This window comes from Ahaetulla prasina, chromosome 4 (genome assembly GCF_028640845.1).
Source record: "Ahaetulla prasina isolate Xishuangbanna chromosome 4, ASM2864084v1, whole genome shotgun sequence".
Lineage (NCBI taxonomy): Eukaryota > Metazoa > Chordata > Lepidosauria > Squamata > Colubridae > Ahaetulla > Ahaetulla prasina.
The window spans coordinates 37,901,630-37,922,101 of NC_080542.1; the positions used below are offsets into that span (position 1 = coordinate 37,901,630).

At 37.7% G+C, this 20,472-nt stretch overlaps 1 protein-coding gene across 1 annotated transcript in view; it reads left to right on the plus strand.

Moving 5' to 3' along the window:
* The window catches only part of SKAP1 (src kinase associated phosphoprotein 1), a 566,058-nt gene that overhangs the window by 469,476 nt on the left and 76,110 nt on the right, over positions 1-20,472 (plus strand). The window contains exon 8 of the mRNA XM_058181982.1: positions 4,688-4,912. Coding sequence (XP_058037965.1) covers positions 4,688-4,912 — 225 coding nt within the window. The remainder of the gene's footprint in view (positions 1-4,687; positions 4,913-20,472) is intronic.

Genomic DNA, 20,472 nt, shown 5'->3' on the forward strand with positions numbered 1-20,472 from the left:
AACCAGTCTAGTCCCAACAAACTGGGCAGAGTCCCTCGGCGATCGTGATGGGCAGGGTCTTCTTGTGAGGTCCGTACTCGACTCGGACGGAGGTGGTCCCTCGAACAGGGATCGATTCCCTGGTAGTCGTGGACTCGTAGCCGTTGTGCTTGCAGGTGGCGCTTCGCGACTGATGGCAGTGACTTCACCAAAGTGTCCCAGGACATGATGGTGATCGCTGACCCGTGTCCACTTCGAGTCAGCACCTTACTCCTCTATTTTGGTTTGGTGAAGATCTTCTTCTCCACTCGGGTTGAGGCGCGCCTATGACTACAGTCGTTTGGTTGAATCGCGCCTTTTTGTTTGAGCCAATCGCGGGTCGCCTTTCCGATCCCGCTCTGATTGGCGATTTGAATTTTCGGCGGAAGGTTGGGGCTCGACAGACTTGAGCTAGGTGCCCTTCTTTCCACACCGCCGACATGTTGCGTCTTAAACTTGCAGCGTTGGCGCTGGTGTTGACCTCCGCAGCTTCCGCATTCGTCTCGGTCCTCTTTGTCGCGTTTCTCGGTTCGGCAGACCCTTCCTCATCCTCACCGTCGGATTCGGTCTGAACCTCCTCCTGGTGCACTGGGGTTGACTTTGTGCTCGCCTTTGGTGGGAGAGGCTTTTGCAGTGTCTCCGCCGCTTGGGTGGACATTTCATGTGCTCTGGCTTCGTCCAGGCGTTGGCCAGCGTTAGGTTGCTCTTTGCTAGCAGTTATTGGCAGAATATGTTTTTTCTTAATCTCTGTATAAATACTCCAAATTCAAAATCATGTTCATCTTCTTCCAATTCAGCCTCTTTCAATATACATTCAGCATACACATTGAATGAATAGAGAATATACAGCCTCACTCACTTATTTTTTTACCTACAGCCAATCTTTTTGGCATATTCTGTCAGGACTGTGGGTTCCTGACTATATACGGTATAGATTTGACATGAGAATAATGATATTTTAAAAACGTATTCCACGTGGTCAAACATGACTGAAGACCTTTTTGTAATTAGCAAAGTACATGTTAACTTTTTTATATTCTGTCAGGACTGTGGGTTCCTGACTATATACGGTATAGATTTGACATGAGAATAATGATATTTTAAAAACGTATTCCACGTGGTCAAACATGACTGAAGACCTTTTTGTAATTAGCAAAGTACATGTTAACTTTTTTATATTCTTTGGTTTTCTCAATTATTGACCAATTAACAGTGATAGTTCTTGTTCCTTGGCCTTTTCTAAAACTAGGTTAAGCATTTGATATCTCACTTTCCACTTACAGCTCTAATCTGCATTAATGATTATGCCAGAAATAATTTTATTTATTTTATTTATTTATTTTATTTATTTTATTTGTCATAACAATATATACAAGCATTGCATAAAGGAGTATATAATATATAAACATATATGAGGAGAAACGAGGTACTATAAACATACATAGGGGAAGAAACAATAGGACAGGAACGGTAGGCACGTTTGTGCTCTTATGCACGCCCCTTAGAGTCCTCTTAGGAAAGTGGTGAGGTCAACCGTGGATAGATTTTGAGTAAAGCTTTTGGGGTTATGAGAAGAAACCACAGAGTCAGGTAATGCATTCCAAGCATATACAATTCTGTTACAGAAATCGTGTTTTCTGCAATCTAAACTGGAGCGGTTGACATTGAGTTTAAATCTGTTGGTAGCTCTTGTGATATTGTTATTGAAACTAAAGAAGTCATTGACAGGAAGGACATTACAACGGATGATTTTATGAGCTAAACCCAGGTCCTGTCGAAGGCGATGAAGTTCCAAGTTTTCTAGACCCAGGATATCAAGTCTGGTGGAATAAGGTATTTTATTGGTTTCGGAGGAGTGGAGAACTCTTCTCGTAAAATACCTTTGGACACGCTATAATCCTCCTTGTTTGGGTAGAATTGTGTGACCAGTGAGCTCTTCTTAAATTCCTAAGAACTTTGGATATGTGTCTGTGTTTAAAATAGATTTCCTATCATCACACAAAAAGATCTGCATACACTTCTAAGAATCTTCGCTTATGGATCTATTTTTCAATAGATATCTTGAACTCATTCAGAAAAATCATAAAAACACAGTGATAAGCTTGTCTGAAAGTCACAGAAAAATTAAGGCAAGTTTAATCAAAATCTCCAAATTGGATGACTTTGTTCTAAGAATTTCCTTATTAATTTTGAGGCTTTTGTTAATTAAAGACTAACATCAAAGATAATCCCATTTATTCTTACAAAATACATCACCTAAGTAGAGAAATTCTGATTGACCCAAAGCTATATAAGAAGTTTAATGATGAACAGATTTCAATCAGGTGTTTTTGGATAAAATCCAGTACTTTATCCCCACATACACACAATATTGTTTCCCCCTATATTCACACACTATTGTGAGTTATATAGGTTGCTCTGGAGCGCTTCTTAGAATGGCTCAATCAGGGTTTCCCATTACATGGAAGAATTTGGTGGTGAATCAGTGGTGAAATGTAAAATTTGTTACTATCAGTTCTGTGGGCATGGCTTGGTGGGGGGTAATGTGACTGGGTGAGCATGGCCAACTTCTTTTTTTTTAGCTTTTAAAAACATTTTTTTTACAACCTCTTCGGCCGAAGAGCTTGTAGAAAAAATGCTTTTAAAAGGTTCTGACGATCCCAGCTGAGCCGCACGATCATCATGGGCCTTTTTTTTTTGTACTTTAAAAGCATTTTTTCGGCCGAAGAAAAAATGCTTTTAAAAGTAAAAAAAAAAACCTCTGATGATTGTGTAACTCAGCTGGGCATGGGTGGGGGGAGCAGGGATTTTTGCTACTGCTTTTCCAAACCACCCGCTGCCATCGCTACTGGATCAGGCAATCCAGTCCAAACCAGGAGCATTTCACCCCTGTGGTGAATACATAGATGTGCACCTAGTCTTCTGATTTCTTTATTCTTGCAGTGCAACATAGGGATAATCTAATTAAATGGCAATATTTGGTAGTTATTGAACTTGCAGCAGGTTGTTACATGGCCTAGATATGATAGTACCTGCCCAATAAACACACTTAAAATAAAATAAAACCAGGTGATGCGTGGAAGCTACAAACAAAATGAATTTAGGGAAATTTAGGTTTTGCTGAAGAAATAGAGAGAGAGGTTAAAGAATGCATAACTAAGAAGAGGTTTTTTAAAGCACAGACAAGGCTAACTATGGTAGAAAAGCAATGAGCTTCTAAAAGTACACCCTCATATCCAAATCATAAAATACAAGTTAGCACATTTTGATCATAGTTTAATGCTCAAGATAGTGATAATGATAAAAGATGTTTCCCCTACATTTTTCCTTGTTTAAAGGAAATGTACATATGCCTTAATCCACTTTCAATATTTATAGATATGTATTTAGTTGATTTTTGTAGACATGATTAAAAATTCCAGATCTATGAACTTGTCATCTGAACTGAGACAAATCTACTCGAAAGCCAAAACATGATATCTTCTTCTCCTATCTTGTTTTTGTTTTATTTTATTTTGTACTTTTTCCAGGGTTTATTCCTCCCAACTTCCTGGATACCTTTTAGGCATATAAACCAATCTGATAATAATGAAACTTAGTGTGTGGGATGCTTTAATTCACATTTCCACTTTGGTGAAGACATTTTCTGAGTTAAAAACAATGCATGCTCTCAAAGCGTCCTCTGCTGGTCAGGATGCAAAGCCTGTATTGTGAATGCTATTTAAGATACTACAACAGAAAATAAAATTTATTATTGCTTTGTTGTTTTTGTTACTAATCTACATTTTTCACTCTAAAAATTTATTGATGAGGGGACCAAATTTCTTTTATAGGTTGTTAGCTATGTTTATAGATACTCTGAATAATATCCTCTTCAATTACAAATTACAAATGCAGGTATATCTACATTAATATTTAAGACTCTCTTATCAGTTATGGGATTCCCTTGCACTGAACTGCATAGTTAGTTCTAGTTTCAACCCACAAATGTATAAATACAATAGGAGATGGCATGTTAACGTTTCATGCTATGTTAATAAATTTATAACAAGTAACTCTGCTGGCTTCACTGCTGCCACCATGCCTCATCAGAAACTGCCAAACAGCTAATCAGTGCACTGGGCATCATGGTTGAACTCTGCTTTCAACCGGGTTGCAAAATTCAGAAAATATAACAATTTCATGAACCAGAACAAGTCAGCTGCAGCATGCCACTGATTTTGTGGTATGTGTACTATATGCATAGCAGAGGTTGTTTTATTAAGTTTTTAAAGTTTTATGTGTCTTCATGAATTTGCAATACTGTACTGGGAATAAGGATCTCAGCAGAATGTGGTTTACTAGACTATTAGAGTTAAGTTACTTCCTTTCAGAATATTTGTTTTGATTGTTATGGGGGGATGAAAGTTGTATCCTTTCGTTTTTCTTTATGATTGTGCATGGATTTGGCCAACTGATTCCAAAATTCCAGAGGAACATTGCTACCTTTATTTTTAGCAAGCAAGTAGTAATGTTATTGAATCTACCAGGTACATGGTAGATTCTTAGCTCCCTCTCTCTCTCTCTCCCGCTCTCTCTTTCTCCCTCCCTCGCTCTTTCCCTCCTTCTCCCTCCCTCCCTCTGTCTCTCTTTTCGTAAGTTATTTTTTTTGTCCTTTTTTATCTTTCAGATATGAACTCCTTCATTATTCCCTGTGAGGAAGAAGAGGAGGAAGAAGAGGAAGAAGAGAAAGAGAAAGAAAAGGACTACCATAATACTGATAAAGAAGAAGCCTATGATGACATAGAGAGTTTTGATACCCCAACTGTAACATTTAATCAGGATTCCACTTTGGACCTGGACAAAGAGGAGACCATGGTGCAGGGCAAAGAGGGAATTTATGAAATTCTTCCAGGTGAGCCATTCAATTTAGGAATACTGGAAGTTTTAGTTTTAACACTTTGTAGGGCAGCACTTTGGAGAAGACTAAATTTACTTATATTTTAAAGAACCCGTAAAACTCTTTTGTCAATGAAATATTTTACCCAAAATAATTTATACAAAATAGCATGCTTATACCAATTTGCAATTGAAAGTCAGTAAAAAAAGTCAGATTAGAAATATGTACGAATCATCTCAAATGGCTAGAAAAATATTAGATTATTTGAAAGGACATAATGACATACATCACCCGATTATTTTCTCTGGTCTTCATTTTATATATGACAGGCTTTTCTACAAATTCTGGGCCTAATACACTTAAGCTATATGCTGAAAATGATTACTTGCCACCAGGTTTAATTTTGGGGCATTCTAGTTTCCTGAACCTATTAATCTTTTCAGTTTTATGTTATTTTCAGCATACACGCATGAAAACAGAAGTATAATCAGGAGGATTCTATGACACAAATGTTCAATTTCCCAATTGTAAAATACAACTTGTTTTGACTATTTGCAGATCAAGTATCAAGAGCTATGAACATGTCTATACTTCTTTATTGTCATGTCTAGAGTAAAAAGCAGTCAGCCAGTTGGTGCTTGTCTTACCCAAATAAAATAAGGCAGTTTTTTTCAGCCAAAAACTGAGTATCTCATCCCAATCACAAGTTCCACTCAATTCATTCCAAAAACAAGCATCCCCTCCCTCTGTTTATTAAAACAAAAAGTAAATTGTTAAAATATCCCCTCTCCTGCAGTTCATGTATTTCTGCAGATATATCTATGAATGTTTATCCATTGCTTTGCAAAAACATACCATAGGTAAATTAAGGAAATACTTTTCAGTACAGAAATATAAGTGCTTACAAATATAAAAAATTGCACTGAAAAGCCTCCAATGCTTTCCCATCATGGCAGCAAATCTTTATTGTCTTTCAAAACCCAACATGTACTATGGCTATGTCTCAAAGGTGCTTTTTCAAAAGGCAACTGTACTGTTTATTTTGTTTTGTTTTTTGAGAAGACGTTTTGCTTCTCATCCAAGAAGCTTCATTGATTCTGGCAGGATGGTACCGCAGATGGAAAGATTAGTTCTGACAGGATGGGGGGAGGGGGTTGGAAGGATCATATTTCTTTGCAGTCATCTGGTCGTTAGCACTCTAAGAGCTCTTGAAGCCACTTGCGGGTTTGTCTGTGCCCTCAGGGTCACATGTATCAGAGTGCAAATAGGGGTTGAATCTTCTTTAAACTGTTGAAAGGACTGCATTGTAGACAGGAGATAGGTGGTGTCTTATTCTTTACCCTCTTTTGAGAGAGGGCTGCTCAATGTTAATGTAAATTTCAGGGCTGAAAGAACATGTCCCTGTTCAAGGATTTAAAAAAAGTATTGTTACAAGGATAGGTCATGTTCTTAAATTCCCAGTGTTGATATCATGTGATGGGCAGGATGGGGTACATATTGCCCCAGTGCCAAAATATTAATACTGAGACTTAGCTGTTCTTTGGAAGGCCTCTGGAAAGACTGTTCGTTTTTGTTCCAGAGCAGAGAAGTGTACTTTGTCCTCACACAAATTCAATATCACTTGAAAACTGATTGTAAAAAAAAAGTTTCAGATTAGGGATTTTGAAAGCTGAGATTCATGAGATACAGAATTCTGTGAAGTTTATTTGTATCAATATCTGGTGGACTCAAAAAATAAATGGAACTCTTGGGGTAAGCAACGCATAGAGACATAGATATATCTGTTCAAATGAGTAATGTCTTTATAAGCAAAAGCAGTGCAGAAGCCAAGGCTGTAAAAAGTCTGAAGAATAATACAGGAGTTAATTTTCTTAAAAGGGAGAAAGTTACCTTTACAATCTTTGTTTTTACATTGTGTGAGGAGAACTTATTTGAAATAATAGATTGCTAAATTAGGCAACAAAACTAATGATCATACATCAAATAAATAAAGAGAGCAACTATTTGAGCCTGCAAGCAGAGCTTTTTGCCTACTTCTGTCTCAGAACCTGTTGTAAATCTTTCCTCTGCCCCTTCTGCTCCTTCTGATTGCTGTTACATTTCAAACGCAAGAGAGAGAGAGATTTCTAGGTCATTAAGGAAAACATTCCCTGTCATTAAAACTACTTCATCAATTCCCTGATTACTCATTAGGCTATAAGGTGAAATCATAATGATAGGTTCATTCATGCTAATCAGCACACAACCACATTCATAGGAATGTTCATTCACTTTTCTCACTGTTAAAATGAGGGGGGCAATCTGAGACAATAGGATTAGTAATCCATACTAAATCATCATTCTGGCCAGCGCACATGGAGAACGGCAAATTTGTTCCATCAGTCTGATTGGGATTTCTCAGTGTCTTGAAACTGCGTATCAGTTTCATTCTGTATATAGAAAGAATTTACCTTTCCATACATGCCCATATCTTTTCTTGTGCACGTAACACAGTCACATAAAAAGTCTAGACACGTTCTTCATTTATGAAATACCTTTACTATTCCTAAATGAGGACTCCAGGATAACTGTGGAAAGTCTATTTTGAAGTTCCTTGGGGGTTATAACGTCTTCTTTGTAAAGATATTTATTGAAATAGAAGAAAATAAGAAAGACACAAACCATATGAGATTTTTTTTTTTTTTTGGCTAAGGTTGTAATGGATCCAGACTCCTTGTACCTACAAACTCTTTGCAAAGTCTAAAGTATCTGGTATACAAATCACTGCACATACTTAAAAAGAGAAACCCAAGCCATGCATTGCTAAACTCCATGGCCGCCTCAGACAAATATTCTGGGCAAAAATAGCAATTCGATAAGGATAAAGAATCTGGCAAGCTCATTTCTGAGGTCCAGGGACTAGCTTTCAAGCCTTGGCAGCATTCCTTTCTGTCATTCCCAATCCTTCAGATACGATGCAGAGTCACTGCCATAAAGTTCATAAGAATACTGCATCTCTGAATTGAATACCAGAGAATGGGGAGATGGATAAGAACCATGCTTTTCTGAATACTGATTCATGTAAAAGTGACAGATTATTATCTTCTTCATCTAGCTCCTTTTCAATGTCTCATGTTTCTCAGAGGGTTTTCTCCCTCTCCCAGAGACCATAACTAGAAAAAAGGGAAAGAGAAATTCTAAGTGCTATCAGCATCTGGAGAAGACAAGATAGAAAAAGCTTTAGAAAATCTTTCAGAGAGAATTCTTTCCTTGATCCCGGTGCAAAAGATAATTAATAAAGGACAATGGAGTTTTGTCCTTTGAGTATTCTATACCTCATGGGTTAGGATTTTCCAATTTTGCATAAATATTAATATCTAAATATCAAACTATGTTAAAAAAACAGGCCAGGCACTTTACAATATCTTTGCCAGAGTCTTTTTTAATGATTGCAACATAGAAAAAACAATTTTTCCAAGGTATTAGTTTACCATCTGATGCAAACTTCAGAAGAAAGATTCTGGAAAAGAAATTGGTTACTTCCATCCTGTATTTGAGTCTTTAAGTCATAAACCACCTTTGGAAATACAAAAATTATTATGAACATGATTTTCTATTCTTTCATTATTTTTGGTTCATTCTTATAAGATAAAAATGACTAATCAACAGTTTATTTATTTAATTCCTTAGTTAGGATCCTCAGCTTGAAAATTTCTGTCCATTCTATGGAAGTACTAGCTATTTTAAATTCGGGATGATCTCAGTGAGATTTGATAAATAAAAATAATAGGCACTTCTTCCCCTGCATATTTTACAGGATTTACACTTTACAAGGTCAACAATCTAAATGACAGATCAAACAATTATTTCATAATTCAGTACCTGTAAACCTACCTTTCTAACAAGTGTAGCCTAGAATTAATAAGTAGTAGCAAACCTGACATCTCTTCAAGAATACCATTGTGTAAAACAATCAACCATCTGATTGTCAAGCTCGTGCATGGAGTTTCACATCAGCTATATATGCATGTGGAGGATAAAACTGTGGATAATAACATTTCACATCAGTGTTTATTTCACAATCAAATCACTTCATTTACTGGGACAAGAGATAACCTAATATAACTTTAAAAATAAAAGATTCTAAAGTTGCTCAGAAGCACTCAGTTTGTTAATCTCTCATACATGCCAACTCAGATTTAGGTTTAAAAAAGGTCTGGTAGTTGTGGCAAGTTAAATCCCTCCCATGATCTGATTGAAGTTTTTTCATCCCTCTCCTCACCCCACTTTGTTTGGTATCCTACCCACCCCTCTCTTCAACTTGGAGATTCTAAAGATATTGTGAAGCCATATGTCCATGATGTTTACAACTGCGCAGTGCTTCCATTCATACAGTATATCCCTTCCCCCAAGTCGCCAACTCATATACTGAAGTAGGCCTGCATTTGGGGCAGATCCTCCAAGGAGCTGTGTTTTAATGTTGCAATTTGATTCAATTTTCCACTCTATAAAATTACCCATCATTGTTCGTTGCTTCCTAACAGACACCTTCACTCTTAATTTAACAATCCTATCGAATCTGCCTCGGAAATTGGAAAAATTTATCACCTGTGAAATTTTATTTTTCCTTGGTTGTATCTGTTTTTGTAAAACTTCATTAGCGACGATGACTTGCTGAGGAAATTATCTTTCTGACTCTCTCCTTCTTCTAAGCAGTTCATTCTGTTCCATTCTTAAAAAAACACTCAAACACAACTGAGAATTTTATTTGCATAATAAAAAGCATGCCACACAAACCCAGAAACAAATAAAAATGTATCTGCTGAGTTTTTGGGGTTCCTGCAATAGATCAGACCAATGGCTCATTTCAAATTTCATCCTTTCTTCTGATGACTAACCAGGTATGTTCATGGTAGGATGGTAATTTCCAGACTCTGTTTAGCCCCTTGTCATAGCCAGCAAATACTAAGCAAGTAGATTTTATGTGGGCACTTTATCAATCTACTGTTCTCGGTATCCATGCAGCTCTTGAATGGTGACAATTTCAAAATCCTGTGGCAATGAGTTTCAGAGACTGCTTGAAAATACTGCCTTATTTATATCCTACTAAAACTTTCATCATGACCTTTAATTGGATGAAATGGTGCAACATATGCCAACCATTGTTTAATCCTGGTTCTTCAAGAGAGCTAGCTTGGATACAAAATGTATCCAGAATCTGGGACCCATGACTCAAAAGGGAATGAAATTTGGGGAAGTTTGGGCTACTGGCTAGTGCTGTACTTCTGGGTTATTGCTGTGATTACATGAACTTTATTTTCAATGTTTTTTTAAGTTTCCTAACCAGTCTCGCATCCCCTTGCTCCCTTTCCCACCCAGTAGTAGTCATTTGATGGATAAGATAGGGAAGGGAAGGGTAAAGGAAAGAGAAACAAGAAAAAAAGAAGCAATTATCACACTCCCTTCCTGGTCCATGCCACCCCTTCACTAGTTCTCCTATCTATGCCACCTCAAGCACTCTCTCCATTCTCCACTGGCCTCCTGCCTCATCATACAGCATCTCTTGCATATACCTATGTATCCACCCTGATCCACACTGCCCCCCCATACACCTTCTGTGACCCATACCTGACATCTCTTGTTTGTCCCCATGAATTCTTTCCACCTATGGTACTGCTCACCATAAACTTTCTCTGCTTATGAGCACCTCTTTGATAACCTCCATACACCCTTCCCAAACTGTGCCATTGCCTCATTTGCTGTCCCTGACCTGCACAGCACCTCTTGCACATTTCCAAGCACTCCTAGGCATCCTTCTCAACCCACACCACTCCTGGCATGCCATCCCCACCTGGCATGGCACTTCTCCCATACACCCAGGTAACTCCCATGTATTCTTCTTCTCCCTGCTGCTTCTGCGCTTCTCCTATCTGACCTGCACAGCACCTCTCACAGATCCCTGGACTACCATTTGTGACCTAAACCATATCCCATGCTCTCATTGACCCTCACAGCATCTCTGGTGCACACCTACATAGCCTTTCCAATTCACATGGCACCTCTTGCAGACGCTCATTTATCATTTTTGACCCCTCGTTCCCCACATCCCTCACTTCCTTTCCAACTAAGAGCAGCCACTTACCTGGCCGCTAGCCTTGGAATGGCAACTTCCTGCTGACTTCTTCTTGCATTGAAAGTAAATGGGAAAACTAGCAGAAATCTGAGGAAGGAAGAGAGGGAGAAAGGAAGATTAATATTTCCAATATTCCTTGCCCACTTTCCATAAGGAAACTTAATGAAGAAGCTAGTAGGAAGTTGGAAATTGCTCCCATTCCCATTGCTTTTTTGCCCAGCACTGGTCATTCTGCTTCTCTATTTAGGTAAGGAAATATCTCTCAGCAGGGCATGGATTGTCTATTGTTAACCCTTAAAACTGAGAATAACATAAATGTGTTGGGTTTGTATACTGGAAGTTTATGAAAGAGATCAGAGTGTAGTAACAAACCACATGTCTCAAATGTACAAGATTCCAGTTTATTCCAATATCTTCTTATAGGATATTTGAAATGTATTTGAAAGGGAATATTTTTGCTACTGAGTCTTAATCTACTAAATGTAAGAATCCAATTTAAAACATCACGGATTCATGGCAATCTGGCCTCCAGTTCAAAGACTTTCAATAAAACAAAGCCCATCACGGTTCTAGATAATTCAACATGTGGTCAAACTGATCTTATTGTTAAGAACTGTTTTATAATATTAAAATGGGATCAGCCTTGCTGTAATTTATAGCTTTGGTATAATTTAAAGCCATCATTCTGTATTTTACATTCTGGGATGTTAGGTGATGCTTATTTCTTTTTAGGTATTTGAGTGTTAACATATACCTCTTCAAGTCTTCTCAGAGCTATGCATGTTTCCATCTCCTTCAATCTCTCTTCACATGCCTTATTTTCTACTTTTATTATTATTCTTGTTTACTATCTCTTTAAGGTATTTAAAACATTTTTAAAGTGTATTGTCCAGCACTGGGCACAGTAATCAATCAAAGTTATTTTTCAAGATGAAATAAATTGGAATTTATTAAATAAATTCTAATTTACAACAAATAAATTATTTCCTGTAACTTGAAATCTAAGCTTCCATTGTCGATATCTAGCATCAAACTTTGTAACACACAACCCAAAACCTCTCTCCAATCTGATGAGGAATCACTAATGATACCTAATAATTTAGGTATGATTTTAACGCCATATATGTATATCTGTGCATGCATTTGTGTGTGTCGGTTAGCTAGGGAATTCTGGGAAGTTTTGTTTCATTTTTTTATATGCCACCCATCTCACTCTCAAGTGACTTTATCTTCTGAATTGGAATCTACCCATCTTAAAGTGGTTAAAGTTGAAAAACACTGCAGTAGATGATGATTGACTTAATGAAATAATGATTAGTATCGTATATATATCAAACATACATAATTTTAAAAATAGACATGATTTTAATAATAAAAATAAAACATATCTACAGTACCACATAAAGACTAGGAACATTAGTTACATTAAACAATTATTCCAACATATATCAGGCTTTCATGCCAACTGGAATGCAGTAGCAAAATTTTACTGATTTTCTTTATGACAAAAGGACAGACGTTCAGAATCCCAAGAGAAACTATTTCCAGAAGAAGGGCAATATGTAATTAAGAGTAGGCTGTCCCACAGCCACCCAGATCTAGATCCCTAACTATCTTAACTATTAGGCCATCCCATCCACACCTCAAAATTATTTATTCTTCAACAGCCCCACCCCATTTATCTTAAAAATAAATGGTGTTCTGCAGTTAATTTTTGCCTACAACCATGTTCAAACTCCTATAATTTCCACCCCATTTCGTATTTGAACTGATTTCATACAATTCATCAACATGTGAGCCTTACTGGATAATTGTAAGTTACAAGCTTTATCTGTACAGTATTTGTTGTGTTACTTTCAAAACAAAAATATTGTGACATATGTTTTTATGTTTTTTTGTCTCTCACTACCAATATGGATCTGTCTTTATCAAAAAGATTGGAGTTCATCTGGTGATTCTATTTTTCCAGCAGGAATTGTATGAACTGAGTAGTTTATATAATGAAGTTCATATCTTTAAACTGTTACTAGTTCACCTAAGCTCCCTGATCTGTACTTAAGCAAGAGCAAAGCAAATGGGATCCACATTGATAAACGGAAAGGTTTCTCTGAACTGGTGACTGCTTGTTTCTGTCATTTTTGCCAGGCATTTTTATAGTGCTTCACAGGATGAATTCTTTTTTCAACTTCCAAGTAGATACTGGACCAGTTAACACTTTGGTGATTGTATCTTCCAGAACAGAAGTGTAACTGAATTTCTTCCAGAAAGTTTCCATGCATTATGAAGTTTTGAGGCATGCAACTGGGAAAGCCTGGCATTTAACCAATATCATGGTTTCAGCTGAAATGCTGCACTTTGTCTTAGATTCCATTATTTTAATCAACTGCAGTGCAGCTACAGCCTGACTAGCTAACATCAGCTAAAACAGTGGTGCAACAGTGTTAACTACCATACTAGACTACCGCTGTACATTTTATATAGCGCTGGTCTTGTACATAATTTGAAACCCCAGTTAAATCAAAATGTGGAAGCCAGTTTTATTCTTGGGGCTACTCATACCATACTGTGCATGTTCTTAAATATTGGTTCTGGCTGTACATAGATTTCCAGGCAAAATATAAAGTACTGTTTTTCACCTTTAAAACCTAAATTGTAGACATGTACAGAATTTTTGAATTTGAAACATTTTGAATTCAAAACTTCATATTCAAATTGTGTTGTGTTCTTACCAGAAATCCTAACTAATTCAGAAGTGTTTCATCGTCAAAATAGCTATTTCTGACTTGGACATAGTCAAAGTAGTCCTATTTCTGACTTACTTTCAGAATACTTAGAATCATGTCAAAACATTTTTTAATAAAGTTAGAGTAAACTCAAACTAGAAACATAGTTTGAAGTAACATGTTTGAAACTCAAAATATTTCTGTTTCAAACTTCTGCACATAACATAATTAAATAGGTTAGATCCAAGTTCGATCTAATTCTTCCAAATGGAAGAATACCATTTTTGTGACATTCCTTAGTTTTTATTAAGGAGAGTTTGTCTTTGGGGAGCCACTAGCTTCTCCGGTGAAGATTTTGACTAGATCTTTTCAGATCTTCCCAAGGTAATGAAAGATGTTTCATGCAGCTTTCCAGAGACTACCATCTTTAGAGATCTTCAAGAAAGCAGTAAAGACTTATGTTTCAGCCTGGCTTTTTATAATATTTAGCAGTTTTAGACTAATGTAATATACAGCTTCCTTGCTTTTAATAAACACTTTAAATTTTAATAAAGGTTGCCCTGAACCAGGAGTGAAATGCTCCCGGTTCGGACCGGCTTGGCTGATCTGGTAGCGATGGCGGCTGCTGGTGCGGAGGACTGGTAGGAAAAATCCCTGGCCCCGCCCCCTGCCTCTGCTGAGCCGCACCATCAGCAGAGGTTTTTTTTTTTTTACTTTTAAAGGCAGTTTTTCTTCAGCCGAAACATGCCTTTAAAAGTAAAAAAACCAACCCTCTGATGATCACGGGGCTGAGCAGAGATCATCAAAACCCTTTAAAAGTTTTTTTTAAAAAACCCTCTTCAGCCGAAGGGGAAACAAAAAGAAAAAAAAAGAGGTTTTAAAAGCGATCCCAGAGGAGTTTCCTGATCTTCACAGGCTTTTAAACTCACTTTTTAACAACTCCCACTTACAAGAGACCCCACCCATGCCCAGCCAATTCCCCCTCCTCACTTACCTATAATTACTGCTCGTTCGGGCTGGCAACGGCATGCTTTTCTTCAGCTACTGATTACAGTTTGCTTTGACTTCCTGCTTTGCTGAATGAGGAACTCTGAGAGTTGAAGTCCACAAACTAAGTTACTAAGGTTGGAGACCCCTGATCTAAAGTAATAAATAAAAATAATAAAATAAAATATTTGTGCAGCTTTCTGAGATTTGGTGTGTTTCTGTAGTGTTTCACTCTAACTACACAAATACACAAAATCTCACAAAGCAATATGTGGCATTGTGTGTGTGTGTGTGTGAGTGAGTCAGTTGTGTTGTGTGTGTGTAAAGTGTAAAAGAGTGAGGTTCCTGCTTGTTGCAGGGGCCATTTTGGGTGAAGTGCAGCTGCTTTTACATTGTGTGTGAGTCAGTTGTGTTGTATTGTGTGTGTGTAAAGTGTGAAAGTTGGTTTTTGGTACCTCTTATTGTTTTGCATACCTTATTTATTATTTTTATTATTTATTGTTATTGGCCACACCCACCCAGTCATCTGACCACCAAGCCACACCCACCAATTAAGCCACGCCCACAGAACCGGTAGGGAAAAATTTTAGATTTCACCCCTGCCCTGAACCATTAAGAGGGCAGTATTGAAATGAAATTAATAATAGTGAAAAGAATGTAAACTTTTCAACTATTCAGGCGATTTTTGAATATACAGTACTATACAAAAGTACTGAACAGTTTGGAAGTTGCACTTTGTGATACATATCTAAACATTAGCTCAAAATTATGGTCGTAAAAGGCAAGATAAAAGCATTAATATCACGGCATTGAACAGATTTTGTCTCATTTTCTCCTAATAACATTCTTCTGAATTAAATAAGACTGGACGATAGTAACCTTAAGTCACTGCATGGCTGAATAGATTCTTAAAGATGGTTTGTTTGTTTTCATCCAAATTCAATATTTTAGGCATTGCTAATAAAAATGCATGTTCATCTTTCATGAATGTTGAGTCCAGGATTGTAAACTGCTTTACAATTTTATTTGCATCATACTACATGTTAAAGCTTAAATTTGGGTTAAAATAGTAGTAGAATATGTGATACATGAAGTAGAATGAATATTATAATTCTGGCACTAGATGTCTTGATTTGTTTTATTTACAAATGCAAACCATCAATTGATGTTACAATCACTGAACTAGCCCAAAGGCTGATCAATATCACCATAATCTACAGATATATCACAGGAGCTCAGTTTGAGGCAAAAAGACCTGAATCTAAAGATTTAGAAATAATAATAATAATAATAACAACAACAACAACAACAACAACAGTTGGAAAGGTTTTCTAGTCCAACCCCCTGCCCTACACCATTTCAGACAAATGGTTATCCAACATTTTCTTAAAAATTTCCAGTGTTGGAGCATTCACAACTTCTGCAAGCAAGTTGTTCCACTGATTAATTGTTCTAACTGTCAGGAAGTTTCTCTTTAGTTCTAGGTTGCTTCTCTCCTTGATTAGTTTCCACCCATTGCTTCTTGTCCTGCCCTCAGGTGCTTTGGAGAATAGCTTGACTCCCTCTTCTTTGTGGCAACCCCTGAGATATTAGAACACTGCTATCATGTGTCTCCTAGTCCTTCTTTTCATTAAACTAGGCATACTGAGTTCCTGCAAACGTTCTTCATATGTTTTAGCCTCCAGTCCTCTAATCATCTTTGTTGCTCTTCTCTGCACTCTTTCTAGAGTCTCAACATCTTTTTTACATCGTGGCGACCAAAACTGAATGCAATATTCCAAGTGTGGCCTTATCAAGGCTTGACTTAAAAAAAACTTTTCTTGTAGCATTTTTAATCTATTCTTCAGCATCTAAATACATACCCTCACATATTGAAAGAGATGGGTAGAACATTCTACAGAAATGAATGATGCAGTTGCCCTCATAAATCAATCAATCAATACAATTAATGGCATAGAATAGTGATGGTGAACCTTTTTTTCTTTGGATTCTGAAAGTGCAAGTGCTATCGCACACACATGCATGCCCACACCTACAATGCAATTACCCCCGGGCACATGTATGTGTGGACCCCCCCCGTGGTTCCCCGCCCCCCACCCATGCATGTGCAACCCCGGGCTGCTCTACCCCCCTGTGCATGCATGCGTGAACCCCCGCGCCCTGTTTTGGGCCTAGCAGGCCTCCCTAAAGCCTCAGGAGGCCAGAAAAGGCCCATTTCCAGACTTTCAGGAGGTCCGTTTTCACCATCCCACAACCTCCGTGCAAGCCCTGCACTTACCTAGCATCCAAATGGGCCACACGGAGACTCCTGGGAGGGGAGGGGCAGCCAAAAATCAGCTGGCTGGTGCGCACATGTGCACTGGAGCTGACCTAGGGCAACGGCTCACTTACCCGCAGATATGGCTGCACGTGCCACCTGTGGCACGCGTGCCATAGGTTCACAATCATGGGCATAAAGGAAGGAAGAGAACAGGGCAAATCTAGCATGCTAATTGTACTGGAGAGGACACATTCCTCCCAAAATCCTGCTGGATGACTTCTGTAAGAGAGTAGAGGGCAGGGAGAAACATCACAATGCTGATGGGCCTGAGGAATTTTGGTGGAACATGAAATATGATCTTGGGATTAAGGACATTTCATGCCCTTATGCTCTGCTTCAAGATCTGGGCATTGGAGCTTCAGTGACCCTAGTTTCTCTCACCTGCCGCTGAATGCCAGATCAGTTTGCATTAAGGCCTTCCATCAATGGATTACATCAATGGATGAGAAGGCCAATGTGGCATGCATTACCAAGACCTGGTTGGGTGCAGAGGAAGTACTTTATAGGATTGTTTTGATAGAGAAAAAAATGGAGAAAGGATTGATATGTATTTTGCCTGAAGCTCCTGGAGGTAAGGTGGCAAATAAATCTAATCAATTATAATAAATAAAATCATCTTTCTACTATCCTTCTTCTATTTCCAAAAAGAAGATAAATATATTGGGTGTTTTTTAAGCAAAATATGACTCAGTTTGGGGCTGGGGACTTAAACATAGCAAACTACTATAGATCCATTAGGAAGGCTTTGCTAATGGAGTTAGCAAAGCAGCCTAAAATGGGGAAAAGAGCATTCCATTTCCAGTAAAGCAGAGAAAAAAGTGAGACACAGGAGTCTCCTTGGGGGAATGTCTGGAGTTCACTCTGCTACACAGCTCTGCCAAGCAATTTGAGCTGCTGGACTGGGAGTAAAAGAGGACCAAATACATACTGCACTGATGTTAATTTGAGGGGGGGGGGAACTTGCTGGTCAGTATTTTCTAGCAGAGTGCCAGAGATTCTAGGGTTTAAGTTACAAACCTTTTTATCCTGAGACCTAATTCAGTGATCTTTCTGAGACTGTCTATATAGTATTCGATCCTGTGGTTGGCAGGCTAGATAAAACCTCTGAATTAGCCAAGTATTTCCATTTGTTTTATAGATACAGAAAATGTAAATGCTTCTTCCTCCATCTTTCTTGTAAAATTGAGGAAAAGAAGCTACACTACCTGTATTTGAAAAGAATTATATATACTCAATTTTTGGACCATTTTCAGGACCCAGTGATGTATAACATGGAATCCATCAAATAGTTTCCAAAGCCTAGTGTAAATATTAAGTGTCTGGCATTGTTCCTCTGCTTGATTAACAGGATGGTATTTTTTGCTTGTTTTGCTTTTGACTTTGGTTATTGACCCAAAGGACCCCAAAGAGGGAATATTCTACCCAAGACTCATTGTAAATTTGTACAATGTCCTTTTGACTCTGGAAGTGTCCCACAATCTGATTCAGCATCAGTTGATTATACTTTGGGCAGCTACCAAACACTAACAACTGAGTCCCTTTTTCCATCAATTTTCCAATCTGTGCAGCCACTTCTATAGTGCTCGCAATGCCCTGAATCAATGTTATATCACTTTGTGACATTCAGGATTACTTTATTTAACTTCTTGGTGCTTATCAAAAGTGTATTGTTGCTATCTCCTGCGAATCTCTTCTGTGCATATATAGGAAATATTGGGAACACCAGGATGGGGGACAGTACCATATGAACAAGCCCTATCCATAAAAGACCTTCAGGAAACCACTGTATACTGAAGTTATTGAATAATGAATGCATCCTGCATTTTGTACAATCTCAGACTTTTTAAATGAGTATTTTTATAACAAAAGTGGTTGAATTTCAGTGATGCTTTAAACATGTTGAAGTCTTGTATGCATGGTATGAAATCTTGTATGCAATCAGTATATTTCTGATTGAGAAAGACTCTCTTGCTGTAAAGTATTAAGCCTTGCCAAAATAAAGCCATTCAAAGGGATTGAACTACAACTCCAATAACTCCCTATCAGTATCATCAGCCATAATGACTGAAGATTATGAGGAATTGTTGAGCTTTAAAAAAATGGCCAAAACTGCCTGGTTTGTTTCTTGCCAATTAAGTCTCTACAAAAACCTCCCAAGTATCTGTGTTAATTGTCTTGAATTTCACAGAGAAAGGACATGATGTAAAACACAGAATGTACATGAAAAATGTACAAAGAGGACATGTTGAAAACTGGGAACAGAATCCAGTGGGACATTATCTATAAGCTGAATTAAAACAATATGAACTGAGGCAAATTTCTTGTTATATTGGCAAAAAAGGCATTAGGATTACAATTAGTTTACTGCTCATTGAGTATAACCGTTCTGGCCTTGTTGGTGACGAGTCATTCTTAATGCTTTTAGGGATCTGAGAGCAACGAAGTAGGGAGGAAATGGTGTTAATATTGGCATGGTTTAGTTTTTTTCTTCACATGATTTTAAGACAAGATTTGGGAATCTTTGGGTTTTAAATACACAAAATCTATTTTATTATTAGGTTACAGTTTTCCTGCATTTCCTGCCTCAAAATGGTGGGAAGTGAACATTCGTTATACTTTTGGAGGACATTCTGGGTCTACAAAAAAGGATCTGGGCTGAAGTGCAAAGATTTGCTTTTGCTATATTTAAAAAGTAAATTGGATAGGGGAGAAGTGAAGCAATGCATTTCATATTTTGAAAACAAATGGTGAGATTTGCAATAAGGCGTTCTAAGCTAAGGAATTCCATATATTGAACCATAGATTCCTGGTGAATAATCCTAAACATTCTGAAACATGAATAAAAAATGCTTAGCTGTCTTCTCCTTCTCTGATACAGATCTTCTGGAGCAGGTGTTCTAGGAAGCCTGCACAGGGACTTCTACCTTCTGAAATCCCTGTAAGAAAATTGGGGTGATGTACAAGGAGGGGGAGGAGGTACCAGAAGCAACATTTTTGCCTTAGTCAAAGTCTACATCTAACTCCAATCAACAGCTAAAAGTGCAGTGAGGCAGGAATAATTCTAAATGTTTCATTTATTTTTCACAAAATATTATCTGGAGCAATATTATTTGATTGTTCTAGTATTTTTGGATTCTCCCCTCCTTTTTCCCTTTTACTAATCACGGTAAGCAGATTAGCGTTTTTCTTTGCAGATTCACAGAGTAGAGAAGTGGGTTGGGGAAAGCACTCTCAATAATTTATTTTAAAATCAATGCTAATGAGATTTGTCTCCTCATTGGCTTGAGCTCTACAATCAAGACTGATTTATTTAGAAAAGATCTTTGGTGCCACTTTCTCGTCTAATAGCAAGGGTGGAGCAGGGCAGTCAGAGCTGCTTTCTTTGACCCTACAACTTCAGATTCAATTCTGAATTCACAAAGGGATAGCCTGA